The sequence below is a fragment of the Teleopsis dalmanni genome, chromosome 1, assembly GCF_002237135.1.
Source record: "Teleopsis dalmanni isolate 2A chromosome 1, ASM223713v2, whole genome shotgun sequence".
NCBI classification, from domain to species: Eukaryota; Metazoa; Arthropoda; class Insecta; order Diptera; family Diopsidae; genus Teleopsis; species Teleopsis dalmanni.
This window is the reverse complement of record NC_051846.1, coordinates 216,306,440-216,321,479: the sequence shown is the minus strand read 5'-3', so window position 1 is coordinate 216,321,479 and position 15,040 is coordinate 216,306,440. Positions and strand designations below refer to the sequence as shown.

The 15,040-nt window shown below is 28.4% G+C and overlaps 3 protein-coding genes across 4 annotated transcripts; 2 read left to right on the top strand and 1 right to left on the bottom strand.

Moving 5' to 3' along the window:
• The first annotated feature begins 916 nt into the window (after window positions 1-916).
• LOC119676523 (voltage-dependent calcium channel subunit alpha-2/delta-3-like) lies at window positions 917-1,958 on the top strand. The gene is made up of 3 exons (XM_038087764.1): window positions 917-1,145; window positions 1,208-1,690; window positions 1,754-1,958. Exons 1-3 carry the CDS (start codon window positions 930-932, stop codon window positions 1,844-1,846), a joined length of 792 nt encoding a protein of 263 aa, XP_037943692.1. The 5' UTR covers window positions 917-929; the 3' UTR covers window positions 1,847-1,958.
• Window positions 1,959-7,764: 5,806 nt separating this feature from the next.
• LOC119672053 lies at window positions 7,765-14,981 on the bottom strand. 2 transcript variants are annotated; one of them, XM_038083007.1, is made up of 4 exons: window positions 14,878-14,981; window positions 9,100-9,266; window positions 8,217-8,898; window positions 7,765-7,857 (listed from the first exon to the last, which is right to left on the bottom strand). In XM_038083007.1, exons 1-4 carry the CDS (start codon window positions 14,971-14,973, stop codon window positions 7,849-7,851), a joined length of 954 nt encoding a protein of 317 aa, XP_037938935.1. In that variant the 5' UTR covers window positions 14,974-14,981; the 3' UTR covers window positions 7,765-7,848. The 2 variants fall into 2 exon arrangements, with proteins under 2 accessions (XP_037938935.1, XP_037938934.1); XM_038083006.1 differs by lacking the exon at window positions 7,765-7,857 and having other exon boundaries at window positions 8,172-8,898.
• LOC119672052 (glutaryl-CoA dehydrogenase, mitochondrial-like) lies at window positions 11,105-12,692 on the top strand. The gene is made up of 2 exons (XM_038083005.1): window positions 11,105-11,693; window positions 11,813-12,692. The coding sequence occupies exons 1-2, from the start codon at window positions 11,228-11,230 to the stop codon at window positions 12,604-12,606; spliced, it is 1,260 nt and encodes a 419-aa protein (XP_037938933.1). The 5' UTR covers window positions 11,105-11,227; the 3' UTR covers window positions 12,607-12,692.
• Window positions 14,982-15,040: the final 59 nt, after the last annotated feature.

The following is a 15,040-nucleotide window of genomic DNA, read 5'->3' as shown; positions in this document are numbered from 1 at the left end:
AAATCCTCTTATATACACCACTGTTCAAAACATATAAAATTGTAGATTATGATTAAATGAAATTAGGTGCGTCTCAGTTGATTCACATTTGGAAAATCTATATGAGTTTAAAATATATATTACTTTTATTGTAACACCCCTTTTTGTTTAAAGTATCATGAAGTCATTAGTCATTGTAAACGAAACTAAAGAATTGTTGGAATGACCATTTATTTTGGGGTAACTCTTACGTAGATAACAATCTTGAAGATAGTTATATTGTATTCTATTCTGAATAGAACTCAAAAACTGTTAATATGATAGTAATACTTAATAGAACTACGTTTAAATAGTTTCATACTTACTGTGTATTATTCCAATTCAGAAGATATGATTTCAATACCCATATTGTTCTATGAAATACGTGTAATAAAAATTATAAACATGTCGAAAATGATGACGTCATAAAATAAAAGTACACCGGCATATATTGCATTTTTTATAATGGAAAGTTATGTGAAGATCCCTGTACATAGGTCATTCATTTACAAATCGGTTATGTTTTTGAACTTATCATCTCCGATTTGTCCGAAAATCTTTTATGAGATCCTTTAATAAAATAAAAACACCTGTATTTTTGGGTACGGGTAGATATCTTCTAGCAAAAAAAAATACAAAATTTTTTACAAAGATAATGGTATTCTTATTTTATAAAAAAAAGCATATATCAATTTTTTTTTCCAAAATCCGTCCGATTTGTAAAAAAATGGATCATTTGTTTGCCAAATGTACTCCATATTATGCCTATGCATTAATTTTTATATATCTTTAGTAATATATAACATACATATATTATTGTATTTAAAACGTGATAAATTTAATTCATACTAATTCAAAACTGCAACTATATACATTGTTATAAATCTAAATATTTATATTAGGCTTGCGCAATGGACGATAAAGGTTGCTATATATTAGACAATAATGGTTTTGTCATTATATCACCGCATCGTCAAGAGACTGGAAAATTTTTTGGTGAAATCAATGGTTATATTATGCACCGCTTGGTTGAAGAAAGAGTGTATAAACGTGTTACTGTTTACGACTATCAAGCGATTTGTTTTCAATCTAATGGAGACAACAATTCTTCCAATTACTTATTTTCGGTAAAATAGATTTTATTTATACATTGCTATATATTGTCATACAAATTTATATTATTCCTTAGCCCTTACTCCATGTGCTACGCATAGTTAAATGGCTGCTTTATACTTTATTGTGGTATATTGTACAAATGCATGCGGTAACTGCTGAGTTTATAGAGCAATATACGGATGAAAATTTGACCTTTTACCAACCTAGTACGAAAAACACCGAATGGTTAAAATCAGTAACATTGCAGCGCACACGGCTCAAATCATGCGATATGCAACGTCTGTTATATACATTGTACAATGACAAGGATAATGTAGTCTATAATATAACAGCACATGCATGTGTTAGGCCCTTTGTTGTGTTGCCTATACCAGCGAGTAATCTAATATTACTCGTCATCGATCAGGTGTGCCCTAAGGAATATACGATGGAGTTGACCGTAAATCCCATCGACATTAATTATCAATTAGAGGGAAATGATACATTAGCATGCTATAAGCATGATCGTGAGTTCACAAGAGTACGTCCTGTAAGTTGTATTAACAGGCATGTTAATGTAAGTACTTGCACATAATTTGGTTTGAGTTCTCCACCAGAAATATAACCCCTACTTTTACAGGAAAGTTCTATCGAATTGTGCGGCAATGCTGGAAGTATTTTCGCAAATATCTTATTACTACTTATTTGCTTTATTGTTAATCAATTTCTTTAACAATAATTTAAACAGATTAAGGTTTAAACGTTTTTGTAATTATAAAATATTTATTGTATATTAAATTAGTATTTATGCTTATGGTTTTTCATAGATTTTAATGGGTAAATTGTTTTTATTATTAATTTAAAAAATGTTTTTATAAGCTATTTATTTGCTTTATCATTATTTCCCATTAATTGATCATTTTATTAGCTATTTATATACTTGTATGTAATATGTCTTTGACATGGAGATTGCATGTAAATTTGTATTTAAGGAACCGATTTGTTGGCGAGTACAGAGTTAAAAGATACTTATAGAAAATTAGCTTTTGTACATTAAAAATTATATTAAAAACTATAAACAAAAATTTTGTATACATAGATATATATTATGATAGGTAAATTATTATATAAAATTCTGTAAATTTATCAATTTATTAGTTTAGTAATCTAGATAATTTAAATGAAAGTAACATGTACCTACAATGAAAATAAGAAATGATATTAAACTAACTTAATAACCTTACAAATATGTTCCCCATCTAACTGATGTAGAACTTTACTTAAAAATGTGAAGATGTTATTTATTGCATTTGATAATGAAATCACTTAAACGTATATTCAGAAAACATTACATACATACTTATCATATAAAAAAAAACAAATTTTCTAAAATATAATATAAAAGGATTTTGTGCTATCTGAAAAATAGAGCACTGAAACTATAGCAGATCTTTTCTGTTAACAATTACCCTTAATTGATCCAAGTATCCAAGTTTATAGACTAGTCATGTTGGTTTACTTTTACTTTAATGGAGGATAAAAGTGCCTTCCATCTGGTTTGTTTCTATCTAGCATATGCGCGGCGCCGCCTTATCACTTTAGGGGGTTTCTATTTTGAGGATTTTGGCGAACTGCAAGACCTCCCACTGAATAGCATTATTAGCTTTGCCAAATATTCTAAGTGGTTTTAACCCTTGAGTTTTTTTATTATACGGTAACACAATAGGTCTATAGGCCTAAGTGAATCCCTAGGGATGGCCAATACAACCTAAACTAACCTATGTAAGAGTCGACTAGTGACGTCATCTGTGCATTGGCCTTTATACTTGTTTTGATGGTCCACTTAATATCGCGTATCAATCATTGTTTAATCTATGGTATCATGGTCCATTATATCAATAATGACCCATTATTTGTGCTCAAGTGGGTTTTCTGAATGCAAGGCTACTACTCTAACCTAACCTTACCTACATATTTTTATTTACAATTAATTCTAATTAGCAAGCATAAATAAAATTTTTAAACCTGAATGAATTGAAAAAACTAACGGTTTATTTCTCTCTTAATTAAAAATATAACCTAAAAATTTATTTTTTTCCCCGAAACATTTGCTATTACATTAGATTAAGTCTACATCAGTTAAAAACGATAAACATTTTTCTCTTCTCAATAGTTGAAAATATTATAATTTATTTAATAATATTGTAAAAATAAAAATTTGTTTGTTATTATATTAAAAATTTATATTAGCTGAAATATACAAAAATAATTGTTTTCTTCTACAAATACATTGCAAGTTATTAAGCTGTACCTACACATAAACCACATTCTTAAACACTACACAAGACAACTATTACCAAAGATTCCAGAACAAAATTTTTAGAACTAAATTTTAATAGCATAATTCTTGTTTTTAAAATTAACTTATAAATTCTACGATATTCCGAACTAAAGTACTATGTACGAGCATTAAGTAAATTTAATATATATTTAATTATAAAAATAAAATAAAAATAGAAAAATAGATTAAATCTTCTGAAAATGTGCTAAAGCTTTTATATTAAACAAATTTATTATATTAATAACATTGCAGAATAAAATATATATAATACACATTTTTCAATAAATCGAATTCAATAATATAAGAAGTTTTTTTTATTAAATTAATAGAATTGGACACAATAGACTTAAATCTTCAATGAACAATAGATCCGAATGGTAATGCAAATAATTTCAAACCTCTCCATGCGTGCAAGAAAATATTTAATTTATATAATATATTATGTTGTACCTATTGATATATATATGGTGGGACGTTGGGACAGCGCACTGTCCAACAAGTGGCCCCACTGAAGTAAGGATTAGTCGAAGTAGACCACGAAACGACTTGGGTCCTTTTCCTATTGATATAGTTTTATATGAATTCAAATAAAAGGTATTCATCTGATCAGTAAAAGGTGTTCATAAATTTCCGAAAAACGGGATGTCGGAAATAACAAAATTTTGACCCAATAAAGGTTGTTAAAAATGTAACTAACATAAAATATAAGTCAGCATGAAATATCTCTCTTGAAACGATTTTATGTAACTATTCTTGTGAAATTATCTCAAAATACTTTCTTTGAAAGGTAACAAAAGACTTCAAGCGACTAGTGATATACTATTAGTGATTAAAGTTTGAATACATATGGGAGCAACAAGCACAAACAGAAGTGTTCTTCAAACCAACTTAAAAATATTTTTAAATAATGATAGAATTAACACTTCTCAAATTAAACTAGACAATAATGTAATCATATCTCCATTTCTCGTCAAAAGACAAAAACCAGTATCAAATCTTCTAAATTCAAATCCGCGTCAGTTTTTAACCTAAGATTGCAAAAATCTTAAACTCATTAAAAGTTATATTTACATATATGCTTTTGATATATTCAAAAAAGATAACTTGAGACAGAAGTAATAATACCTAAAACTGAAAAATCTTCATATCAAATTAACTCACACGGTTTAACTATAGTTTTTTTAACTAATCTGACAAAAGTTCTTAAAAAAATATTTTTAAAGCGACTTACTGAAACAATTAATAAAGAAAATCTGATTCTGCATTAATAATTTGATTCCAGAACTAAACATTTAATATTGGAATCTTTTTCATTAAAGTAACAATACAATTGAAAATGGCTTAAAAAGAAAGAAGTGATGTTTTACAGTGATCTTAGATATTTCACAGGCCTTTTGGGAAAGTTTGGGATAATGATATCATATACAAACTGCGAATACAAAAGTTAAAGAAATATTGTGATTTCATTTAAGCATTCATAGGAAATCGGTACTTTCAAATTTAACAAGAAGTCTATTAGTCTACACTTCACAGATAAGAATACTGGTCTTATACAAGGCAGGTACTAGGACCCATATTCTTTCTACTATATTCAAATGACATTCCAATAACAGAAGACTATAAAACTGCAATATTTGCTAAGCAAGTAAAATATTTACACTTTATTATGGTTATTATGTAGTGATATAGTGTATTTTGACGTTAATGGACAACGTCAAAATACTATGGAAAATACTAATGGACAATCCGAAAACGATTCAAACTTAACAGTACAAAATCAGTGCACAACTTCGCCATTGTTCCATTAAATTTAGGATAGCTCACAGCTTTTTATTACATTTTTAAAATATTACTTCTGACACACTTTCAGAAGAAGGTGACCATATAGCCAAGCCCCCCCTAGCTACGCATATAATTACTCTTCACATTACTAAGAAAATAGCAGTGAAAAAATTGGAATACTGTTAATAAATTTATTAGATGAAAAACAGTTTCATAGTACATATTGGTCGACTTCAAGTAATTGGTAGCTTTTAGGTCTGTTTTAAATTTCTTTTACAGTTTTTATATTTATTGTAATTAATACTTTTGAATCACCTTTGAAACACTTTGCTCTGGTCATCATAATGTTAACTTTTAAATTGCTAAAATAACGCTTATCATTTCTGTAAAGCATTTAAATCTTATATGGGAATATTTTCTCACAAGCGTTGTACCAGCACCACTGCCGTTGAGGGAACCATGCTAGTCGGTATGAATAATCTGTGACAAAAGTGCCTGATATATGCTTTGTTACTGTCCAGTGCAAAAGCATCAGGGATTAACTATACTAGGGGCTTACTTTTTTGACGATCTTGGCCAGTTCCAAGATATTCCTTTAAAGAGCTTTTAGGTTTTGCCATAGGTAAGTTCTAATCTTTGAATCCTCAAAGTTTCATTCACTAGCCCTAAGTGGATTCTTACGATCGCCGGTATAAACTATTCGAACCTAACCTAAATTAGATTTACTTAATACTCATTAAAGTCCCTACTGTTGACACTTGTTTGAAAGAGTACTCCCCATAAAGTATATGTATAGTGAACATATTTTTAGCAATTTAAAAAAAAAAGGTCATGACGCTCAGTTGAAAGTATTCCTACCTTAATGCTAATGTTATTTCGATAAGTAGATAGAAGAGTAGAAGAAAAATAATCGAAACGAAATATTGGTTTTAAATTTTTGATGCCTAGCAAGTAAATCTGATATATACATCGAACCGTTTATGATATTCTTATAGCTTTTATATATGACAGTATTGAAGATCAAAAGAGAAAATATTGTTGTTATTGTTGTAGTCCGTGGAAGGAAGTAGTATGAAGTAATTTTTTAGGATTATAACTTTTGTTTCGTACGTTGTATTTTGTATATCTCCATACATATTTCGGCATATTCACTTTTGCCTTTATCAGGAGAATTCCTAATATTATTATTTGGTATGAAGTACTTTTTTACATTGACAAAATTCATATTTACAAAACAAACTGGGAGAACCTACTATAGAAGTTGCTCCTGTTTACAAAAGAAAATTATTCAAAAGGTTTGTTAAAATTCCACTAACAAATAAATAAACTTATTATTACTTAATAAACTTTATTGAAACTATCAACTAATTTATTATTACAATAAAATGCACTTAAATCAAATTTTTGCTATTTTCCGAATTCGATATTAATAACATTGTATATAAGTGTATATATTCAATTCAATTAGTTGTATATAATTATGTATGTAGAGTGTGGTAAAATACAAGTGGTCTTTAACATATAAAATAATATTGAATATAAAAAAAAGTTAACATTATATAGGAGTTTTGTTACTTATTCAATATAAATTTAAAGTTAATTTTTTATATAAAGTATATTAAAAATACTTTAACATATATGGCAATATTATTTAAGGTAGGATTTAATATGTAATAGTAATCATTACTATCTCAAATAAGAGAACTTAGTCACAATAGAATGGGATTTTTCGTTGCATTTTTAGATTTATGTATGCTTTTTTAATTTATTTGTATAGCATCACTGGTTTCTCATAGATAAACCAACGAATTTTATTAAACGGAAACGTATGATTTAACTCATTTTGTGATATAAGATCATTGGAGATATCTTATATATCTTAACTAATATTTTATTAAGTAGATATTATAAACTCAAAGTTGCCTTTAAATTTTATTTAGTATTAGATAGCTGCTTTTAACTATTTTAATTTTTAATAATAATTATTTAAATATAATCAATTACGCTGTTTTGTATTATATCTATATGTCAATAAATATAATACATAACAATAATAAAGAACTGAAAATATTTAAATCATACATTTGGAATAAATTAATTATAACTTTTTTTACAGTGGCAGCAATAGAAGCGTGGGCATCGGTGACGTCTACCGTTGCCACTGATTTTTGTTACATATAACTATACATGTTTATTCGTGTAAATGTATATAATGTCTGTTAATTCATAAATTTTGTAGTTGAGATTCTAACGTCTCTTATGGCTTCCATAATCTTATCTTAATTTTAATGTAGGATTAAGGATTAGTTAAGTATATCTAAAAAATAGTATACAAATTATTCAATATAATCTTATAAAAACTGAATACTGAATATTATATAAATGAAGATGAATGTTGTGTACACAAAAACTAAATATGTAATGAAATGTGAGTTTTTTAAATGGAATTTTTTGAAGGATAACACTAAATTTTTAAAACTAATTAAGTATATAATATATAAAGTTAAGTTTTGATTATATATGGTCGTATTTTAGATAATAAATTCTATTAAATTCCTTCGTCACTATTTTCCTCCAATTCGTCATCAAGTAATAAACTCGTGGAACCATAATTACGGAGTCTACGAAAAAAGTAAAATGTGATTAATAATTATTATAATATTTTATCACTTTTTATTTAGTACTTTATAAATATTATATTTAAAAAGTATTACTACAATACTATGAGAAAAAAATTAATATAATTTTTCTTATTATTAATTTCATTAAAAAAAAAAATAAAAAGAAATAAAAGAATATTAAGAGAGTTACATATAGATACTTACAAATATCAGTTTTCGATAATTTGATAATATAAAAACAAATTAGTAAAATTATTTAAAATCAAATAAAACATAGAAAAAATTTAAAATTCTTTTAAAAAAATTTTTTTTTTTTATAAATTTGAATGAATATGATAAATCCAACTTAACAAACTTACCTCATCATCAGATACCTTAAGACCATCTAAATTAATACTGTTTCTTGAATAGCTACCACCAGTACTACTACTAATGGAATTATCTTTTTTCTGATATTGCATATTACCGCCACCAATACTTCCTGCACCGACATTACCACCACCAACCGTTGAGGAATGCGAATGATCATCAAACAATTGCCGATTGATATCGTCTTTGGTTAGATTTGAATTTGTGTTACCACAAAGTGAAGCGGTGGTACCTTTCAACGGTAGCGCTAGGTTAGCCCTATTGCTTGACTGTTGATTACCAGACGATGTAAATCTTCCGGATAAACGTTCGCGTTGCTCGCGCTGGTGGTGATGATGTTGGTGATGCAAGTGTGATGGATTATCAAATTTTTGCTTGGCACGTTCAAATTCTAAATTACGCGATTTCGATTCAAATATATTCTCTTCCAAATGTGATGGTTTCGCATCAAAAAATGCGCTATTTTGTTGCATTAAAGTTCGTTCAGTATGACTTGAACGCTTTGACGAAGAATCCATACCATTGGAAGAATGACGTTGTGCAGATTGTGCATCATCAAATATTTGTCGTAGATCATTAATATTTGGCAAACAATCACTTGGAATTTCAACGGCAATTTTATTGCGTAATTGCACACCAGTTGTTATGCGCATTTGTGGACTTGGTGCACGTCTTATGAAGAGATCGTGTACGTTGTATTAAATAATTGTTGTAATATATACATATATATGCATATTCAGTTCCAGTAAGCATATGTAGCATTAAAATTTATTATTTAAAATGTTAATGAAATGTTAGTATTTTTTTTATAATAAAGGTAAAATGAAATTGATTATTATATTAAACATTGAATAGCAGAATGTATCATCAAACCTTGTTTGTAAATGTTGTATTTGCACTTGTAATCCTTCACTCTGGCCAACCAATTCATCATTTGTACGTTGCAATCTACGTACTTGATTCACTGCAGAGTCTAATTCATCTTCTGCTCCTGCTAATTCACGTTTCAATTCTTCAACTCTTTGACGCAATCTTTTAACCTAAAATATAAAAATTAAAAACAAAAAGATTCAATGCTTAGTTCCATGTTTTTTACTTCAATAAAAACGAACTCTACCAAAATTCTATAGTTAATAATAGGAATCGTGAGATCGAAAATGTTTACATAAAGATTTGATGGTACTCAACAAGTTAGTCCAAATTTTTTTATTAATCATTGTAAATTCGTAGAGTTTACATAGTTATTAAAAACTATTAACTAAAATAAGAAATATATATTGCATTATAACTGCAGTATTTCTATATTTCTTGGATTTCTATATATTCTATATTTGTTTTATCCAGTGAATTTTATTTTTATTTAACACCACATAATATATATTATAGAAGATTTTAAATCTACTCCTAAAGACGGGCACTGACATATGGTACAGTTTTCTTATCGTCAGAGTCACAACCAATCATTGTAGGGTAAACCCTGTCTCATAGCATGTCTACTTATTATACAGTGACCTGTCAGCAACGACACTATAGTGCTGAGCGGTCTACGCCTTAGTTGCAGTAGCTGAGTGGTATGTTTTTTTATTCAATTTAGACCAGGTCAACCTAGAGATCTGATAGCAGGATTCGTCTGCCCACTTTTGTTTGGCTATGCTCAGATATTTTTGTTTAGTTGCTAGTTTAACTATTACAAGTGGAACGTCAATATCTGAGAAGTAAATGTCATAAAGAAAAGTGCCTGCCTTGGCAAGCTCGTCCGCCCTACAATTTCCCGAAATAACTCTATCCCAGGATATCTCTATCCCAGGACACATGCACAATACTTTTAACTAAAATCTATGTATTATTTTAGACTAAGTCCCATTTTTGAATTCCATATGAACAGATAGGCTTCAGTATTACTTTGTAGATGATGTCTTTAGTGTTGAGAGATTAGAGAAGAAAATTATAGAAATCAATACAATGAACTAAATTATTTTCTGAAGGAACATGTAAAACACATATATCGAATTTTGACTCCAATGCATTTATCACTATCCGATTATCTTATATTATCATCATTCATTTAAAATAATGTAATAATAGATTGATAAGCGTTCCAGTCGTGTAATTCGAACATTTTCTATGATTCAAAATTAAAAAACAAATCTTATTCTATAAAAATAATTATTTTTTTAAATTATAACAGTAAATCTTAATGCGTACTAAAGATCAAGAAAATAAGTTGATGTAAAATAATTAAAATTTATTTTGTTAAATTTGGTATATGATCTATTATATACGAATCATAAAGGAATTAATAATAAAAATAATACATATTCACATAAGAAACAAGTAGATATGGTATAATTAAAAAGACTTATTTTGGTAGATTTGTTATTAATTTAAAATTGAAATAATAATGATATTATTATTATTATTATTATTATTATTATTAGGGGATGTAGCACTGCGACCGTCGGGTCTTTTGTGCCCCCTTCTGGGCTTAGAGTAGGTCTTTAAGCCTTGTTGCGTAAATAAAAAGTAGTATAGAACCTACTTTACAGAGTTTTATAATAATAATATAATTATTTATATTTATTTTAAATTATTATTTATATATAATTATGTTTTATATTATAATTTTAAAAAATATATATTAAATCAAGTAGTACTTACTGGTATATAAAGTTGTTGTAATTGTATTTAGAATATGCTTTTAAATTTGAGATATTTTTCCAGATTCAAAAAAATAATTCATACTCACACATAAATAAAAAATACTTAAAATGTTAAAAACAAACAGAAGAAAACAAAGACTGAAACTCAACAAACAGCTGAGATACTTTCCACACACAAGCAAGATAAGAGACCTGCCTCAAAACAACATAAGAATAAGCTTTTTAGTATTGCGAGAGTAGCTGTGCTTGTCGGTGGTTAGAACTCAGAGACTGTGGACGCCGAAAATTGCTATAATTAATTGGAATTAGCATAGAATACAATAACAACAACAAAATAAAATATGATTGCGCAAAATCTAATCACAAAATTGCGTCCATGTATGCAACGTTTATTTGCTACAAAATCATCAACAGAAGCAGCAAAATTCAATTGGCAAGATCCATTAAATCTGGAATCACAACTAACTGAAGATGAAATCGCTATACGTGATTCGTTTCGTAATTACTGCAAAACAGATCTGCTACCGCGTGTCAAAATAGCAAACCGAAATGAAGTGTTCCACAGAGAAATTATGGAAGAAGTAGGCAGCTTAGGTGCACTTGGTTGTACACTTAATGGTTATGGCTGTGCCGGTGTATCCAATGTAGCGTATGGACTCTTGACTAGAGAAATTGAGCGTGTAGATTCTGCTTATCGTTCGGCTTTAAGTGTGCAAAGCTCTTTAGCAATGGGCGCAATATACGATTATGGCACAGCAGCACAAAAAGAAAAATATCTGCCCACCATGGCGCAAGGAAAGCTTATCGGTAAGTGTTTGGTTAAGAGATATTAAAAGTGATAAACATAAGCAATATTTTTATTGTTTTTTCTTTTGAATAATACTATTTTTTTTTTTGCCATAAATTGATAAGCGACTTGTTTACAGGTGCTTTCGGTTTAACTGAACCAAATCACGGCAGTGACCCAGCAGGTATGGAAACTCGTGCCAAATATGACAGTAAATCAAAGTGTTACATACTTAATGGCTCCAAAACTTGGATAACGAATTCTCCTCTTGCTGATGTGCTTATAGTATGGGCTGTATGTGAAGATAGTAAAGTTCGTGGCTTTATAGTGGATCGTTCACAATCTGCAAAAGGTTTAGCCACACCCAAAATTGAAGGAAAATTCTCTTTGCGTGCCTCTGCGACGGGTATGATACTCATGGACGACTTACATGTGCCGGAAGAAAATCTACTACCTAATGTTGTGGGATTTAAAGGACCATTTGGCTGCTTAAATAATGCACGCTATGGTATTGCTTGGGGTGCACTTGGTGCAGCAGAAGCTTGCTTAGAAATTGCACGAGAATATACTTTGGATCGAAAACAATTTAAGCGTCCATTAGCTGCAAATCAATTAATACAAAAGAAAATGGCAGATGCTACTACTGAAATAGCTTTGGGCTTGCAAGCTTGTCTACAGGTTGGGCGTCTAAAGGACAAACATTTACATACACCGGAAATGATTTCGTTGATCAAAAGAAACAATGCTGGAAAGGCATTAGAAATTGCACGTGCAATGCGTGATATGTTAGGCGGTAATGGTATATCAGATGAATACCACATTATACGTCATGTAATGAACTTAGAATCCGTAAATACGTACGAAGGTACCCATGATATACATGCATTGATATTGGGTCGTGCTATTACAGGAATTGCTGCATTTGCAAATTAAAATAATTGCTATATGTTGTGTTAAAGACTTGCATTTAAAAATATAATTAGATATGCTTTATGTATTTTATGTATCAAAATAAATCTTTAAGGATTGAATGAATTTTTTTCTTAAAGATATTATCAATATAGATAGCCATACTACCATCTAAATTTTACACTTATTGATAAAATATAATATATTGTAATTTTATAATATAATTCAAGGGTATAAATTAAAGCATAATTTATAAAAAATTTATAAAAAATCTTTAAAACAAAAATCGCTGTTAAGTCATTTAAAATAGTCAAATATCATATACACATATATATATCTTTACTATCATGGTATCAATAATTAATAGTTCTATTATAGTTAGTTAGTTGTGGTGAAGGGAAGACCGAATCCTCCTCAATCAGCTAAGAAAGTCGTTTTAAATCCACAAATCCTCCTAATAATGGGTACCAAAAAGATCAAGCTAGTACTAGCCAGAGGCATTTATAAAGGCAACAACCTGGCCAATGCTAAGGCTAGAGGTTAATTCTATTATAGAATATAGAATTTATTTTATAAAACTTAAGTTCACTGATAAACTAACTAATACTTCATTTCAGACTGATTCATTTTCAAACTTATCAGTATCGTTATTGAATGAATATTACGATCACACATGAAGCTTGTTTGATAAGAACGGAACCTGAAGTACTGAAAAATAAATTCTTCATAGTTGTGATGAAGAAATAAAATTCTGAAGTGATTCGATATTCTTCAGCAACGAGCCGGTTAAAAAGTTTGAATCAATTACACTAAAAAATTGTTCCGGTTCCGGTTTAAACAATATTCATTACTATTTAAAATATTTTTTATTAAAATTAAATATTAAAATATAAAAGAATACCCAACAGAATACAATAATTGGAGAAAAATATCACTTCTAAACCTCATCCATAAAATTATGACCTTAATTATACCATCAATTCATGGAAAAAATTATAAAACTACATTACTAAATAAACAAACTGGATGCAATCTAGAAGAAAATATGTGAACCAATATTTGTCTTCTTTTACATTCCAATAATATTAATGCATAATATATAGTATATTATAAATTTTATATTCTCTATATAAAGTATATTATACTATATACCATATAAAATATTATACTATATATAAATATATATTATGCTATATAAAATTTTATATTCTCTATATAAAGTATATTATAATTTTATGGTAACTTATTTTTTTACTTTTAGTAGAGCTAGATGTCCAATAGGTGGCTATTGATTTTCTATCATAACAATTTTGTCAAAAAGGTGATTCCAAATGTTACGCATATTCTATTTCTTTTTTTTACGACATATCAAATGTTGAATATTTTTTATTCGAATTTCAATGAGTTCAACCAAATCTTGGGTAGACTCTAACAAAGCTTTAAGACTTTGCAGATGATATCTACTTACTATTATACACAGTCATCGACATCCAATCCCAAACTAATAACCTCTAATTATTGACAATAGTAGCTAACTTCAAAAAAAAACGATAACATTATAATTGTGATAGTTAATCCACTAACAGAAGCTCACTTGCAAGACATATGACTAAACGGCGTTCACCACGATTCTCACCAGAAACAAAGAACATTCAAAGTTAGTATCAAAGGCAATATGCTGTTTATATGCGAATCTTTGTTCGTATTAAAAAAGGTTGCAGAGAAATTACTATTTCACCTAAACAAATGTTATCAACTCATTAAAATTTACTAATTGGAAAAAATAAGTAAAGAAAGATTTAGCAGCAAGCAATATACAAACAAATGTAAAAATAAAGTGTCGGCTCCTAATATTTTTACTATTAACTTTACATCCCATATTCAATTGAAATGTTATAGAATAGTTTATAGTTCTAGGCAATGTTTAGTGATACTAACGGACCTGTTCTTAACTAAAATATACGCTCCTTACAAGCATTTTTTTATTGTGATTTGAATGCATGAAAAATGTTTTGACAATTTAAAATATATGCTCTTTTTTACGAACAGTTACGAACAGTTTTATATACAAAACACTTTACACCATAGTGTGGTGAGAAGCATTAGGTACTGTAGCTTTGAAATTTGTCAAGATGTGTCCAGAATACCAAAAAGCTTTCTGCTTTATAAAAATCAAAAATTTTATTAAAGAATTTCACAAATCTGTCAAGTGCACAGAATAGGTCCGTAAATCTGAATAGCTTTTGATCTAAAAATCAAGATAACCATTAAAGTAAAAAGAAAAAATTTTCTTACCTCCGCTTCATATTGTTCAGCTCTTCTCGCGGCATGACCCAATTCGGTATTTGTTTCTGAAAGCAGCTTTTTAAGTTTTGAGTGTGATATTTTCATTTCACTAATTTCCTGTTAAAAAAAAAAGTAGAATGTATTTGTAATTGCAAAAAAAAAAAAAGAAAAA

Bases quoted from the DNA above. Each gene is read 5' to 3' on its own strand.
- LOC119672052 (XM_038083005.1), top strand. From the start codon at position 11,228: ATGATTGCGCAAAATCTAATCACAAAATTGCGTCCATGTATGCAACGT. The intron at 11,694-11,812 runs GTAAGTGTTTGG...ACTTGTTTACAG, and splicing joins GGCGCAAGGAAAGCTTATCG to GTGCTTTCGGTTTAACTGAA.
- LOC119676523 (XM_038087764.1), top strand. From the start codon at position 930: ATGGACGATAAAGGTTGCTATATATTAGACAATAATGGTTTTGTCATT. The intron at 1,146-1,207 runs GTAAAATAGATT...ATTATTCCTTAG, and splicing joins CTTCCAATTACTTATTTTCG to CCCTTACTCCATGTGCTACG. The intron at 1,691-1,753 runs GTAAGTACTTGC...CTACTTTTACAG, and splicing joins GTATTAACAGGCATGTTAAT to GAAAGTTCTATCGAATTGTG.
- LOC119672053 (XM_038083006.1), bottom strand. From the start codon at position 14,973: ATGAAAATATCACACTCAAAACTTAAAAAGCTGCTTTCAGAAACAAAT. The intron at 9,267-14,877 runs GTAAGAAAATTT...TTTATATTTTAG, and splicing joins CTGAACAATATGAAGCGGAG to GTTAAAAGATTGCGTCAAAG. The intron at 8,899-9,099 runs GTTTGATGATAC...TCTCTTCATAAG, and splicing joins ATACAACATTTACAAACAAG to ACGTGCACCAAGTCCACAAA.